This window comes from Cryptomeria japonica, chromosome 3 (assembly GCF_030272615.1).
Source record: "Cryptomeria japonica chromosome 3, Sugi_1.0, whole genome shotgun sequence".
Classification (NCBI taxonomy): Eukaryota; Viridiplantae; Streptophyta; class Pinopsida; order Cupressales; family Cupressaceae; genus Cryptomeria; species Cryptomeria japonica.
The window spans coordinates 30948845-30965959 of record NC_081407.1 but is presented as its reverse complement, the minus strand read 5'-3'; the positions used below and the strand labels follow the sequence as shown (position 1 = coordinate 30965959).

At 39.0% G+C, this 17115-nt stretch overlaps 1 protein-coding gene across 4 annotated transcripts in view; it reads left to right on the top strand.

Moving 5' to 3' along the window:
• The window catches only part of LOC131066004 (selenium-binding protein 2), an 82504-nt gene that overhangs the window by 9147 nt on the left and 56242 nt on the right, over nucleotides 1-17115 (top strand). For 2 of the 4 annotated variants that reach the window (XM_058000671.2, XM_058000674.2), the window contains exon 3: nucleotides 13172-13354. In XM_058000671.2, coding sequence (XP_057856654.2) covers nucleotides 13183-13354 — 172 coding nt within the window. In that variant the 5' untranslated portion in view covers nucleotides 13172-13182. Of the gene's footprint in view, nucleotides 1-13137; nucleotides 13355-17115 lie in introns of all 4 variants that reach the window. The other 2 variants (XM_058000670.2, XM_058000673.2) reach the window with 1 other exon arrangement.

Sequence of the window (17115 nt, the reverse complement as noted above, 5' to 3'; positions counted from 1 at the left end):
ACATGCACGAAGAATCTGTCATAATGCCATAAATGTGATGGCTACATGCAAAGAGATGCTTCATTAATTCAGCGTTTGTTTTCTCGGCTGCCACTTGGTGGGAAAAAGAGAGAAAACTTCAAGAGGGAGAATCTCTGACTCTGGAAGTATTTTCTTGAAGTTTTTGAACTTGCCTTGCTCTGGAAAAGATTTTCAATGATTTTTCAACATCTCCTATTTTTTAGGAATTTTGCACAAATTAGGGTTTCAAGTCTAGGAGGAAGAGAATTCTCCTACGAATCCAAATCTGTAAAACTTTTGAAATTTGGATGTGATTTGATGCTCGAGAATGGATTTTTCAAAATTTTCCCTGGGGGGGGGAATTTCTTGTTTAGTTCATCCATGATTCCTTCCTTGCCTTAGAAATTTTATCTTCAATTCATCCTTGGGTGTGATTTCTTGTTGTAGAGGAATTCTCCTTTGGAAAGAAATTTGTTCCTTACCCTGAGGAAGAAAATTCTTCATACCTTAGCCAATTTTCATGATTTCCAAGAACTATGTCTTGAAGGAAGAAATTTCAAACACTTAGTCAATTTTTCACCTTTCTTGGAATTTCTTCTTCTTGGGTGCAATTCTTCCCCGATGAAGGAATTCATCTCTTTGTGCACTGTTCATTCTGGCGCCCTCCACAAGGCCGGGGTGGAAACTCCTCCTGAGGAAGGAATTCATTGTTTTGTGAATTGTCCATGCCTTCTTTTCAACATCCCTATTTTTTTTGGGATCCTCCTAAAATTTAGGAGCAAGGTTCATTGGATGGAGAATTCTGCCACGATTCCGAATCTATAAAATTTTCCACACTTTGTCGTGATTTGATGTCTAAAAATAGCAAATTCGAAAATTTGCCCGAGGGGAATTTTGCTTTTTATTCCTCCTTGACTCCTTGGATTCCATACCTTAGGCAAAATTTCAACTTTTAGCTTGGGCGGAATTTTCACCATGCCAAGGACTCATGGATTTTTCTTTTGTCCTTGGCTTCTCCATTTTGGCGCCTGACTGCATACTTGGGCACAATTTTGCTCTGGCCAGGGATTCATGGATTTTTCCATCTGTCCTTGGCTTCTCCAGTTTGGTGCCTGACTGCAGACTTGGGCGGAATTTTGCTAATGCCAGGGATTCATGGATTTTTCCCTCTTTCGTTGCCTTCTTCATTTTGGCACCGAACTGTAGACTTGGGCGCAATTTTGCTTTGGCCAAGGATTCACGGATTTTCCTTCTGTCCATGGGAATCCCATTTTGGCGCCTGACTCCACATTTGGGTGGATTTTTGCTTTGGCCATGGATTCACGGATTTTCCTTCTGTCCATGGGAATCCCATTCTGGCGCCCAATTCCACATTTGGGCTGATTTTTGCTTTGACCAGGGATTCATGGATTTTTCCTTCTGTCCTTGGCTTTTTCATTCTGGCGCCTGATTGCAAACTTGGGCGCAATTTTGCTTTGTCCAGGGATTCATGGATTTTCCTCCTGTCCTTGGGAATCCCATTTTGGCGCCCAATTCCACATTTGGGCGGATTTTTGCTTTGGTCAAGGATTCATGGATTTTTCTTTCTGTCCTTGGGAATCCCATTTTGGTGCCCAACTACACATTTGGGCGCAAATCACACTTGGCCAAGGAATTTCATCTTTTCTTTGTTATCCTTGGACATCTTGTTTTGGCACCTTCCACCTTACTTGGGCGAAATTTTCACCTGGAGAAGGATTCATGGAATTCTTTGTGAATCCCTGGGATCTTCATTTTGGCACCCAATTCCACATTTGGGCGGATTTTTGCTTTGGCCAGGGATTCATGGATTTTTCCTCCTCTCCTTGGCTTTTCCATTTTAACGCCTAACTCCAGACTTGAGCGCATTTTTGCTCTGTCCATGGATTCGCGGATTTTTCCACCTCTCCTTGGCTTCTTCATTTTGGCGCCCCAGTCCAGACTTGGGCGCATTTTTGCTTTGTCCATGGACTCGCGGATTTTTCCACCTCTCCTTGGCTTCTCCATTTCAGCGCCTGACTCCAGACCTGGGCGCATTTTTGCTTTGTCCATGGTCTCGCAGATTTTTCCACTTCTCCTTGGCTTCTTCATTTTGGCACCCCAGTCCAGACTTGGGCGCATTGTTGCTTTCTCCATGGACTCGCAAATTTTTCCACCTCTCCTTGGCTTCTTCATTTTGGCGCCCCAATCCAGATTTGGGCGCATTTTTGCTTTGTCCATGGACTCGCGGATTTTTCCACCTCTCCTTGGCTCCTTCATTTTGGCGCCCTAGTCCAGACTTGGGCACATTTTTGCTTTGGAGAAGGATTCATGGATTTTCCTTCATTTAATCTCCCAGACTTAGAATATTTCGACCTCTTGCAATTTTGAAGTGTTTTCCCGAGCTTTCCATTTTAGGCATTGATTTCCAGCACTTGATCCATTTCTGGCTTTCTTTGTCTGCTGTTTGACTTTCTGGAATTAGAAATGTCTGCGAACGCCTGGTCCTTGTCGCCTTGTCTGATTGACCCTGCCAGTACTGACTTTCCAAAAATAGAAACTTTCCAGGTGTCAGTGTTAGATCCCTAGACAGGGTGCAGTAATGACTTACTATAAATAGAAACTTACTAAAAATAGAAATTACTAAAAATAGTAAGTTTGATTTTTGGCAAAATGGCGACATTCCGGGACTTGGAAAAATCCCTAAAAAATAGGGACTTTCTAAAAATAGAAAGTTGCTCCGTTTGGGCTCAAATTTTACTGGGAGGTCCCTTGAAGGGTCTTGATTCTAGTCGTATGTTCAGTTTTCCAAAACCCTAAGAGGAACCCCTAAAATCTAAGACAAAAGGTAGAAACCCTAAAAAGGGACAAAACGGGCCCTAGACTTCACCGAATTCGCTCGACAGAGAAGCAGATTAAACCTAACTGACCCCTGAACATCTGCAAAGCGGAGAGATTGAAGAGACTGCTACCAGCACACACAAAAACCAAGACTAAACGATCAAAAGGGCCTAAAAGCTAGGGAGGTCCCTATCTGGGATGGGGTGATGTGTGATTAGGTCACAACAGGTCCCTCATGTCCTTCAAGATTTCCTCACATTCCGCCTGCTCTTTATTAATGGCATCTTTTGTTTCATTCTTCATGGTGGCGGTCTAGTACCATTCTTTAAAGATGCTGATGTCATAGGGATCTAGGATAGCGGACAATATAGGAATCTGCACGTGGGTCTAGAAAAGAGCCCTCATGAGGGGAAGAGTTGTACCAACCACCTCATGAACCCTGAGACATTCCCTCTTTACCTCGAACAATTTGACCAAAATGGTCTCCCGGTAGTGGGCCATTTCCTTTACATCTTCAATGATTTTAGCAGGTGAGCAATAGTTTTAGCAGGTGATCAATATACCCCTCAGCCTGCTCAGCACGAACTCGGTACATGTTTCTCTCAGCAGTGATTTCGTCGAGTTGCTTGAGCATATTTTTTGCACGGAGTCCTTGAACTCCTCCCTTTTTTGTTCTTTGGTGGTTCGCCCTATCGGGATGGTTGTAATGCTATAACGGCCAACGCAATTTGATCTGTTGGCTTATCGACAGGCGGGGTAGCGATATGGATGGTGCGGTTCCTCTGCTCATCCTTGGTGATCCGGAAGTAGGTCTTAGGCTTTTTCTTCCCTTTGGACTTTGTTTCCCCTATGCAAGAGAAAATATCCTCTAAGTCGATAGGTGGCTTGGTGGTTGCCTTCCGCTGTGCACGAGCAACTAACCAGTTTTGAGGTATGGTCTGCTCGGATGTTATGGCCAAATTCCCACTTTGCCCCTTAGAGGTCTCAGTTGGCTCACTGCCTATCTGCAATTGATCTGTCATAGAAGGAACAAATGCAGTATCCAACCCTTTACTTATAGCTGAGTTTTCCCCTACCTCACTGAACAACTTTTGGGTATCCCCATGTGATGGTTGCTCTTCAGTTCTGTCGGGCTTGTGGGTCTCATCCGCCTTTCGTTCTACTTCGACGGTGGTGTCATCTTTGCCGACACTATTCAGTTGTAATTCATGCCGACTCCCTTGGGTGAGTTCATGCATATCAGCCTCTTGATTAGGCAGAATTTCTCCTTCCTCAACTTGATTTCTAGGTTCACTAGAACCAATGATCCTACCTCTGCATCTAGCTCATCTTGTGCTGGAGGATTATTAGCCTTGAATGCATCAACATCGCTCTGGGAGGACAGAGCAGGTATATAGTCAAGCTCAACTACGTCATCCTCCGAACTGGGGTCTTTGGAGGACTAACTGACCTGAGACCACCTTCTAATAGGGATCTTTTCCCTTCTAGTTCTTTTTGATGCCCGAGTCTCTCTACTAGCTCTGGCTTTCTTCCTCTTTTCAAGTTTCTCAACCTCTTCCTTCGGTGCACTCGAGGTTCCCTCATCTTCCGAAGACTGGGAATCGAGACTGCCCATCATATGGTATGTGAATTGAATTCCTTCATGGGTTAGTCTCTCAATCTGCTGGTGTAACGAATGATCGGTGTACCTGCTTGGAGCTGCCATAACTGCCTCAAAATCAGTAATCGGATCCTGAGACCAATCAATGCCCGACAAGAGGTACTTTACTGCCTCAAACTCCTGAACCTGCAAGCAATTGCCAGAATCTGTCACTTGATCCAGGACCCGACGGTATTCATATAGTCGCATTTGTTGCACACTTAACCTTGAATATTCACGCCGTTGGACCTCATAGTCATCGGAACAATTTCTCCAATAGTCCTCAATTGACTCCTTTGCTCTGTAGCGCCTGCCATAGGCTCTTTTTGCCAAATTGTCATGATCAAAACATTTCCTTGGGAAATGTTTCTGTAGGCCATAAGATGCTAACTCAGCAAGTGACTCATCGACCTGCATTGAATTCTTGAAATGCACATCGAGGTTACCCAAAATCATAGGGAAGGTGAATCCGGATTGTTTCTTATCTCCGAGTAAGCTGCCCACTGGATGTGCTTGCCTTGCAACTTCCATAAGAACTACTTTGTCTGCCGGATAGCATGGAAGTCGGAACGGAGCTCCCTCAAAGCTGGCTATTCTGATATAGGTGAACCTAGGGAATTGAATAAACCAAGCGCCGTACTTTTGTACCAAAATGGTAGCCTGCTCTGAGAGCCTTATGTGCAATCCCCCCTGCATCAACCTGACTAGGCGCATTGTGAAGGCGTCATTGACACGCTCATATTGACCAATTGCATAAGCAGGGTTGTTCTTTTCCCTCTGAGCTATGTCATAGTAATGTAGTTGAGGATAGCAGTCGTACACCTTTACTTGATTGGGCCCGTTCCCGATTTCACCTTTCTTGATTAATCCTGTCAGCGGCTGGTGTCGGGCATACATATAAACCAGGTAAGAGGTCATGGTGAAGTACTTCTTTTCTTCAAGTTCAACCAACTATGTATGAATATTATCACTGATGATCTGAGCCCAGTCGAACTTGGATTTTCCGGCAAAGACTTGCTCCGTAAAGTAGAACATCCACTCTTCAAAAAGGTTAGACTGAGGGAGTCCCATATCCCGACTGAGTAAGGTGACCATGTCACCATGCTCGTTATGAAAGTCTCTTCTGGGGGTCCTTTTACTGATTCTAATACTTGGAGGCCTTCTCTCCTTATACCATTCTTCGTTTATCAATGTCCTGCATTTAGCAGGGTTCATGTCGTAAGCAACTTGTGCTTCATCTATGGTTGTAGCAATGGGATTATCTGGGAACGGGATGTCGAATGCTTCGCCAATGGCCTCAGGTGTGGAGTCAGCTAGGACCATATTTTCCAGAACCACTAATCTAGTATTTGGTTTATAATGTCGGGCAGCCTCAACTACTAGCTCATAGTTCTGCACTGATGGGGGAAATCCTGTTGCCTGGGCAATACCACTTTCCATCATCCGCCTAGGCTTGCCATAGGCGTTAGGAGAATATACCCGATCTTTGAAGTCCTGAATGTCTATGTGGCCCAAGTCAGTATCGCCTATGTTTTCCCATATGCTTTGGACTTTTGACTCCCTCATTCCTCCTCTTTGGTACTGGTACTTCATCCTCTCGCCTTTGTGGGGAATGTCTGATTTAGAAACCTGAGATGTTCCAGTTGCACTAGGCATTTTTGAGGATTCTACCTCAGATTTAGGCATTTATCCTGCACAACTGGACGTGGATTACGTGACGAGATGAAGGAAACAAACAGGTTAGTCAAAATAGAGGACAATGTTAGCTCATAAGGATCAATGGAAAACTGAAATTTGAAGAAGGTACGATGCTTCAGCACAAGAGCCCGATTAATTTGGAAGTGAAATGCTATTAAGTTCTTCGTTTAAAATTTGCTACTTGGCTGCGGTTCAGTTTTCAATATGTTAAAAATATCCCTAAGTCTGAATTTTACATGCAAGGTTAATTTTGGCAGGTTTGCTGTTGCGCTACGCTTAATGCGACCAAATTTGCATAAATAATGATTTGGAGGAGAGAAAAACACTTACCTGGCGAACAAGGTGTCTATCTTGCGATCTCCCCAAACTTTGGGTTAGAAAGGCTTTGTGCAAATTCGGCCAGCAAGGTCCTTTTTGAAAACTTTGAAAATGCCTTTCCTTTTATCGCGATTTTTGACTACGGAGGGGTTTTGCAAATTGCGCGGGTCTGACACCTCTTCCTCACGTGATTTCTGGCTGGGAGGGACGCTTAGCAAAGCCCCTTAAACTGAATGCCTTACCTTCGCATTTTCGGTGCTTGGAGGGTTTTATGCAAAGTTCAAATCATGAAAACTCCCAACTTCTCCTCTTGCGATTTCATGATTTTTTGGCAATTTTTTGGGGAAAGGAAGTTTTTTGCAAATTGCGTAGATGACGATTCTCCTTTCGATTTTGGGCAAAGGGCCGCTTTTGCAAAAAAAAGTGACGCCTTCTCTCACGCGATTTCCTTTCAGTTGAGAGAGGCATTAAGAAAAGCCTTCCTTTGGAGCGATTTTACCTAACTTTCGGGGTGAAAGGTTTTGAAAAAGTTCGCGATTTAAAACTTTTACTTCATATGCCATTTTCGGGCCAAAAGCCGCTTTTGCAAGATTAAGTCATTTTCGGCCTAAAAGGGCCCCTTTTAAAACTTTCTATTTTCCTCGCAACTTAGCTAAGAGGGCCGACTTTGAGAGTTTGTGCGAGTTTAGAAATTTTCGGCCTTGAAGACCACTTTGCAAATTTAGGCGTTTTTGTTAAAACGCCCTACTTCATGTTGCAATTTTCACTTGCCTCATTTTTGGGTTGGAACCGACTTTCGCAAATGTTTAACGTCTTTGCTATTTTCACGATTTTCACTTATTCCTGCCCAATTTTGGGCCAAATGACATTTTTGCAAATTCTAACACTTAACACCGTTTTAAGACATTGGCATTTTCGGGCTAGATAGCGATTTTGAAAAGTTTCTTTAAGTTTGATGTTTTAGCTTGGGCCCCGAAATTCGGCCCTTTTGGCCCTTTGGAAAAGGTTTTCACTTAAACGCTTTACCTCCTACTCGCTGAATTTCGGCCCCTTTTGAGTTTTTGCAAACTTTCTTGAGTTTTAATGTTTTACTTGTGTTTGGCGAAATTCGGGTCAAAAAGATATTTTAAAAAGCTCTTATGAGTTTAACGTTTTGCTCTGGGCCTTGAAATTCGGCCTAAATGGCCCTTTTGCAAGCTTTTCAAAACTTTAACTGTGCCCTCAGATTTGGCAAAATCGGCCAAGAAGTGATTTTTGAAAAGTTTTCAACTTAAGCGTTTTACTTCATGGTGAAAATCGGCCTCCTGAGGGATTTTGCAAACTCTCTATTTAACTTGCCTTTTCAGCCCATAAGACCTTTTTGTGAACTTTTTCACTTTGACGTTTTCCTCCAATTTGGCGAAAATCGGCCCAAATGGCCATTTCGCAAGGTTTTGAAACTTAGGCGTTTAACTCACCTAGCAGATTCCTAGGCTTACGCTATAACTGGATCTCCCTTGGATTGATTTTGGGCATTCAAAATGTGAGACTCTCCGCACAGGACGAAAGCTGAAAACTCAAAAGAGGGGGACCCTGTTGGCGACAGGGAGTGTGTGCAACACACAACACCACCTAAATGCAATCAATCTGAGTTGAAGCATGTGGCTTGAATCAAGGAGCCAATGAAAGTTTATCTTTTCACCCAATAGAAGATTGAGAACCCTTGATATTAGCTTTCTGAATTCGCCAATAATAATCTTCCAAGGGGAGGAGCCCTTGAGTGCTCTTACAGTCCATTTAGCAATGAGACAAGTGCCTTGGATGTCAATAAGGTCCAATACATATGAATCTTTTGTTGAATACAATGTGCCCAAGAAGAACACACATACTTCCCTTGTTTCTCTATTTGGCTGACAAAATACTTCTGATCAACTGAGGGAGTTGTTTGTAGCAGGTTTTGTGAGGCAGCCAACAAAAAGAGATCTAGACATAGCTGTTAGCCACTTGAATGTAGCCAACCATAGAGAGGAATCTCTAGGTCCAAGAAAGAAGCTTGGACTTTAACTTGTTTATGTACCAGTTTGACATATTTGAGTGGGAAACTCCAAATGCAAAGGGGATACCAAAAGTATCTAGAGGTCACATCATGTTTTAGGTATTACCATTCTAGAAGAATCCATGGTGGAGGAGTAGCTGCAAAGCTCAGTTGGTATTCCATCTTATGCATGGAGAATTGGGAACATGAAACAACATAGTAGAGGTCAAGGACATTGAGGGCATTGGCCACTTCTTCGAAAGAGTTTTGGCTGAAAAACATGCTATCATCAACCAAATGGGAATTCAAAGCAACAATATCATTGGGAAGGGAAATTCCATGGATATGGTATTTAGAGTGGGCATATTGAAGGAGGTACCCCAAAGCATTAGCAGAATGAACATGAAGAATGAGGCCAAGAGGCAACCTTGATAGATGATCTCTAAAAGGGGGAATGGGGAGGAGAGAGAACCATTGATAGCTAGTCGAGCATTAGTAATCTTGATGGGTTAAATAATCCTTGGTCCAAACCCATACCAGCCAAGCATATTATGAATGAATTGCCATTTGATTTTGTCATAGGCTATATCAAGATATAACTTTATCAAGAGAGCTTTTGGAGATGTTTGGTAGGCCAATTCATCAGCTTCCCATGTAAGCACTAAATTATCCAGAACATAGCAACAAAAAACTTTATTGGGAATAACGATGCAAACCAAAAGATAAAGGTTTGTTCAACTTATTGTGATTAAATTGGGAAAAAGGAAAATAATCAGGTTAGGCTTAAGAACAAAAAATCATCACAGAAATTGAAAAAAATTCACACCTTAACTTTTCTTAGCATAATTTTTTTTGTGAAAAATTGCAATTTAATCACAGATAATTATTATAATAGTCAAAATCTCATTTGATTGATTTATCAAATTATCTTGATTTATTTCAGGGAAAAAATCAATGTTAGGGTGAAGTCAAATTGCTATTTATTACAATTTTAAAAGATCATTGCTTGTGTGATCCAGAATATACCTTCTACCCAATAAACCTGTTCAGGCCTGACAATCTCCTATATGATAGTTTTGATGCACATAGCTAAAGCTTGAGCCAAATCTTGTAGGATATATTAAGTAAGGTGGTAGGTTGCCAGCTAGCTACCATAATCGTTTGTGTCTTTGGAGAGAAGCTTAATTAGGCCTTGAGTAGTAACAAGGTCTAATGAACCTTTTTCAAAAGCTTTAATATAGACAGCAAAATAATCCTCTCTTATATCTTGGAAAAGTCAACCGGGAGACAATCAATACTAGGATTTTTTTCATTAGCTATGGCAACAAGGGCTGCATCAAATTTCTCTAAAGTGAAGAATGTGCAACGTAATCCTGTTAATTATGATTGATCTTGGTGGGTATACAGTTCCCAGTAGAATCCTGAATTTCCTTCTGGATAGGATTTTCACTGGAGGATCAAAGAACAATTATTGATAATACTGGAGAAAGATTTTTTTGATTAGTTGTTACTCTTATGATCACTATGAAGTTGTTTATCCTAATCAAGAACTGAAGTCACTGATTCTTATTTATGTTTTTGCCTAAAAATTGGAAGAAGAAATTAGAACCGTTGTCACCATTCTTGTTCCAGTTTAGTCAGGCTCTAATCTATGCTCCTCTACGTTTCAAATTTCCTTATATGTTGTGGTCTGCAAGGGCCACGGTCTGCTGTAAGGATGCACTAATAGAGGAAGAGGTAAGAAGAGTTCTGGAGCTAAGGATTTTAGTTGCTGATTAGCTGTGCCATTTCTTGTGCTGCTAGATTTCAAAAATATTTTTAAATTGAAAGAGATCTCACATGGTGTCTCCATCCTGTCATCTTTTATTTATAAATGTTATTTGATGCAGCAAAAAACATTTGACATAGGATTGTGAACTTCATGGGGTCAGGCAAAGGATAGAAAATGGAGACATTATGTCCTTTGTAAGGAGATTATAATATTTTTTTGACATTAAGATTTCAATTTCATAGTTCAAATAGATGCAATTTACATTTCAAAGTCATGATGAGGAATGCCTACCTCCAAAAATTTCATCCTTATACTACACATAAGATGGCTAGTGCAAAACCTATTGATATTTTCCTTATCCAATTTTATGCTTTTTAAATCAGCATGCTGGACTATCTTGAGGTTTTGAACACTTGATTTCATGGACATGTCTTATAATATGATTCTGGTGTCCTTAAAGCAATAGGGTTCTGCTGATAACCATTTTCTTAGATAGTGTTGTGGTTCACATATTGTTTTTACTGCTTACTGACGGACTGATATTGAGGCCCTATGTAGATTGGTGATACAAAGTGGATAAGATCTATTCCTTCCAAATTTTAATGCCCTTCTATTGATGGCATGTTCCATTCTAGGGAATTTTGCTTGGTTTCTGTTGTAAGATTTCAGATAATTGGATAAATTTCTATCCTAAAACAAATGACTTGAAGTTACTCAAAAGGAACTTTGTCGTTCAAGGTGTTAGTATAGATTTAGTATGAAATGAACAGAACAAAGCTATTAATTTCTGAATAGAGTTCAATAAATGTAATGAAATTGCTTCTATAGGAAGTACAAGGAGGTGAGGATGACAGCTCATTCTCTAAGAATAGAGAGATTCTTTTAAAGAATAAGTTGACCCCTCATTGTCTGAAAAAGAAAGAAGCATAATTAAACCTAAGCAAATAAAAAATCTAAGTAAGATTACTTGATGTGTAATAAATGCATAACTATGTCAACAGTTGGAGTCATTAACCATTAGGTTCAATGGTTAAAGTACAGGTTAGCATCCAGTTTTTTATTGTGACGGTTCAGTTGCAGGTTCAAGTGGTACTCAATATATCAAAGTGAAAATAGGTATGTGCAATGTGCATATATCCTTTGAGTTATCTAAACGAATAATCCTCTTGCTAGTTTTCAATTTCTCTTTAAGGACTTTTCGGGAGGGTCTATAACTGAACCCATTCATAGGGTCTATGTTTGAAGGGATGATAGTCTGATGGCAATTATCATAGCATCCATTATTTGTTGAAAGGACATGGATTAGAATAATAATGAAAATGGAATGTAATCATTTTCTTTACACTTACGTTCTATTGATTTGTTAGAATGAGGTATTCTTCGTAAGTCAAATACACCAAGGAACCATCTAGTGTAGTGGTACGATTTTCAAAGACTGAATAAAAATCCCATGAACAGTGACACCTCTTACATATGGATAAAATACTTCTAAGGCTATGCATTTATGGAGGGGGGCCTACCTTATATTTTTCTGCAGGTGTTGCTAAGAAAAGTTAAGAGCTTTCTACAATCAAATGGTCCCATGAATTTATACGACCAGCTAATGCTAAAAGGTTTAACTGAGAATTTTTAGGAAGCCGGTGGTCCCATTATTTGTGTAGAAACTGCAATATTGCATCCCAACATCATAAATATATAAAGGAAAAGAATTCCCGAAAAATTCACTCAAAGTTTCTAACAATGCCATGTGGAGAAAATGCTGCTAAACTGGTGAAAGAAATTTCTAGCCCCATCCCAAATGCAGCCACTGAAAATTTAGTGCCGAAAGTAGGGGCTTCTATTTTTGTAGAATAAGATTGCAATTTATCTTGTATCAGTTTTTGCTTATGTCATGGAAAATTTTGCTCCATAATCATAGATCTTGAAGCCTCCTTCATGGGACTGCTTGTTAAGGGAACAGCAAGTGTTGACGATGCAATTGGATTTTGGTGATTCGACCCAGTAATGAAGGTACAGTCCATTGAGTATTTAGTTGGGAAGAAAGATGCATGAGAACTAATCTATACTGCTGCTAAACTGGTGAAAGAAATTTCTAGCCCCATCCCAAATGCAGCCACTAAAAATTTAAAAGTAGGGGCTTCTATTCTGTAGAATAAGATTTGCAATTTATTTTCTATTAGTTTTTCTCATCTCATGGAAAATGTTGCTCCATAATTATAGATCTCGAAGCCTCCTGCATGGGACTGCTTGTTAAGGGAACAACAAGTGTTGATGATGCAATTGGATTCTGGTGATTCAACCCAGTAATGGAAGGCATAGTCCATTCAGTATTTAGTTAGGAAGAAAGATGCATGAGAACTAATCTATACCGTAACCTAAAAATTGACTGCTAGACCATCTACACTTAAATTGTACTAGATATCATAATTCCAATTTAGTTTTATTGCTCAAGCACACTTAGCTGCTATTCTCCAATCGTTTCTTGATACATTTTTGCTACATTGTCGGTTTGCTTTATTTTCCCACATCTTTATATTAATGAAATGCTTATCTTTATAATAATACCACTGAAATCATCTCCTTGCACATTCAAAGTAGTTTACGCTTTTTAGTTTATAAGGTTCCTTGTGGTTGTATTTTAAATTTCTCTTAGGTGGAGACAAATATCTATTTCTATTAGATTACTCTTTTTAGCTTATAAGGTTCCTTGTGGTTGTATTTTAAATTTCTCTTAAGGTGGAGACAAATAATCTATTTCTCATTGGGGATACATGGATTACAGTTCTCTTGCATAGTATTATAGCCACTTCTCTCATTAACTTTCAATAACTTTCTTTATCTGCATACCTTTTTTAACAGTTTGTGGTTCCTCATTTATGTGTGCACTTTAAAGCCAAGTTCACCATGGCTAGTGCATTAACAGAAGCAACCTCAACAATTCAATCTCCTGTAACTGAAGTTGAGGAGAAGATTAAAATTGGGTGTTGTGTTGGAAGTGGACCTGGATATGCAAGTCCTAAAGATGCAATAAATGGTCCTCGAGAGAGGCTTCTTTATGTCACAGCTGTATATACAGGTACTCTTAATTGATCTTTTATATTTTCCCACCACCTTTTAATAAAGAGGAACTTGATTCAAAAAGAGCATTTTCTGATAATTAAACTGCAAAGCCTGTGGCTGAAGGGAAAATTGCTTGTGAGTTTGCTTGTATAGTGAAATTCAATTTAGAGCTCTATGTCAATCTCTCGTAGTTTCCAAAATGGGTATATATTTTACACTTTTGTGTCAAAATATGGAGCCTTTGCAATATTTATGTAAATTTTCTAGCAATTTCTTTACATTGTTGGTTTATTGTTCTGTGTTAGGTATCATTTTCAAGGTGCATTTGTTAGTTTCTGTACTAATAGCAAGTTACTGTTTAAAATGACTATGTTGTGTGAATATGGATATGGATAAATACACACGTATAGTATTAAATATGGATCTAACATGACATGTGCTTAAACATGCAAAGGAAGAGCTTAAAGCATATGGTGTTTTTGGAACATAAAGTTTTGATTTCAAAGTTTCAAATACAATCTCAAAGCCAAGTGGCATGTGGGAAAGCATTAATTTTTTTCCTTTGTTTTAAGAAGCAAGTTCCTTTTCCAAGTGCTTTTCAATTTGCATTTTTTTCTTCTCTTTAAAGTTTATGTTTTTCAAGATTTATTAAACTAATATTCCTGGGCCACAACTCCAATTTTGTACCAGTTGTATCCAATATGCCTCCTTACTCTAATCAGGCAATATTTAATACAACTATATTTAGGCTGAATCAGCACCTTATCTACTGGATATCGGGAAATACATATCTTGGAAGGGGAAGTCAGAGGGGGAGGCACATCTTGTTAACCCGGTGTAGTTATGATTTTTCTATCAACAAAGCCTACAGATTTCTTATGATTATCATTATTTATAGCAGAAAACTATTCATTCATATTTTTGACTTTTACACCAATACAATATCAAGAATGTATAAGATTTCAAGTATCATTATTGACAGATATTTTATTCAAAGAATTAAATCCTAGTGTGTATCTTGGCACTATGTAACACTTCATTGTTATAAGAAATGATACCTATTCGTACAGCTGGGAATAAATTTGTCTGTTTCCTTTGGATTGCCTCAAGTGACATGCATGTTTTACCAATTTTCTCAAACAGATTCTTCTAGCCCCTCTATTTATTCTTTTCTGCAAGATACTCATCTCCTTTTTTCCTTCACTCAGAGGTTTCCCTTAATTGTGGACATGAAGAAACATTAGCAAAAATGGTGCACAAAAATGGGCAGTTTCCTCAATAATTTTTACTTTCTTAAATTCAACTTCTCAAACATTCCATTCCAATATGAGAACTACCCTGCTTCTAATAGGTTTCTTTGCATACTCTTAAAGAATTTCTGACATAATTTCTTGCTTCACGTTCCTTCCGAAAAATCATTTCTTCCACTATTCTTCAAGGGATGCCAATCAAGGCCAACTTTACAGGAGATGATGTCTTTTTTATGTTTAAAGTCAAATATAAATACTGATTATAAACAAGGCTCTTTCCAAATGCAACAGACTTCATCCTTACTCTATGTGAACTTACGAACTTACATTTTTAGGTTTTGTGTTTGTATAACTTATTTACATTGATGAGGCTTTGTGCATTTCATTACCAGATATCTGATTGACCCTGGTACTTCTTGGAGCCCCACTTTGTTTCTCATCTCCCTTTTGTGAAATTGCAAAGAATTAGGTTGTTTCTCAAACTCTTAACTCTTGCTTCTCATACCACCATTGTCTTTGTTGTCTATTCTAGTAGCATGGAACTTGACCATTCATCAAAGTACTCTAGGTTTTAATACGACTTTTTCCTTTGCAATGGTGAATATAGTAATTTGAAATCAAGGACAGCTTCCTTAAAAAGGACCCTATTATTTTTTTTCTCCCTACTTCCTAAAACATAGCTTCTTACCGAAAACTTGAAGTAAAGAGGACAAATTCATAAAGGGTAGTAATGGAAACAAAAACTCATAAAGAGCATTTTACTAGATTAGTACCATGAAGGGAATACGTAATAAAAACTGTAATATACAAGACTAAGCAGTCAAAATGCATCTAGATCAGTGTAAAAATATATGCTTGAAAGTACCAAACAACACAAACCTGCAAGTTATTTTGTGGGGATATTTTTTCAACTAATGTATATCACACTGAAAGGAAAATTCAAATGAGAGTGAACAGTTTGTTTGGAGGCACAAAATATAAATTGTCACCAAATCCTAATTGTACAAATCCTTTCTTAGTCTTTTGTAGAATAAAATTGATTTGAACCAATGATTATTGGATAGCATGACTTTTGGTTGAGCAATCCGATGAGATGGAAAGGCTGTTTCTTCTTTCTCTGAAGATACAAGCTCTCATGGGAACATGGCCTCTAGAATCGCAAGAATGGTTGGTGGCCCATGTAGTGCATGAGTAGTTGGTTTGATTAGCACCCAAATAGAATGACCAAATATGGAGATCTGGATGAGGAATAAGGAGTCTCCAACATGAGTCTTAGATATGTAGTGGTTGCCCTGTAGTTCCTTACCTCATCCTAAACTTCTTAACAAAATCTGTAAGTGATTTGGAAATACTAATTGAAGGAGTAGGATGATGACTTGATTTAAATTTGTAGCAACCATTTTCTTTTTCTTATCTGATTATAATCTTAATCCTCCTTAACAGAAATGAAAATAAGACATAATAAATCAAAATATAAAGTAGTTGAAGGCAAAGGGACCTCATTAGAGAATCAATAAACGATATCATAATTTTTTTTAGCATGGGAGATCTTCTATTTTGGAGTCTAATTCCTGGGAGGGAACTTTACTTTTATCTGAGTGCCAAAAATGTTTTAGGAGAATTGTGGAGGGCATCAAGGAACTAATATCATTGATACACAAGTGTAATGGTGGGAAAATGATGAGTGATAGATCAAGAGGAAAACTACCCTTTCCCTCAGAGAGAGATGAGAGTTTCACTATTGATTATCCTTCAAGCACTTTTCACCATTACATTAGGAAGAAGGGGATGAGATAATTCACTAGATTCAATTTCTCCACACAAAGATGGTAGATTGAATTGTGAATGAATTAAGAATGTTAGGATGATCCCCCTTTTCCTTGCTTGATTTAGGAAGGAATTGATTGAATTATGTAGTGCAAAAGTGACAAAGAATCGATATAACTTGAGATCGGAATATGGGATGAATCTGTGCACCTGGATCTAGCAGTAAAATGTCGAGACGAAGTCGCCCTGCGAATTTGACGAAAAGTTGTCTGGACCGTGGTGGGAATGTACACGGTCCTCCGAAAAATCCGCGAAACGAAAAGGGTTTTTCCACCTCTGCAAATGAAGCCCAAATCCGAAAGTACAACTGTGTACCTACAACCTACACACAGAAAAGAGAGAAAAATGGGTTGGGATTGGGGGTTCGCCTTTAGGTCAAACTCCGGTTTTGGAATTAACCAAGTAATGAAAGAAAGTACTTGCAAGTAGATGTAAAAGACTGAATTGTAAATCACCTCAAGAGAGGTTGTAGTAGCAATGTTGATGGAAGCGCTTGCGTGTAATTTTATGTTGAAATCAATCTCCTCTTCAATGGTTGAATCCTTGACTTGAATGCAACACCTAGCCTTGAAGGGAGACTTGAGAATGCTCAATGCTGGAAAAGAATGTTTGAATGCTCTTGAATGCTTGATCGCTTGTGCATACTCCAATCTTATCCAACTTCAACTTATGCCAATGAGAGGACGAATGCCCCCTTAAA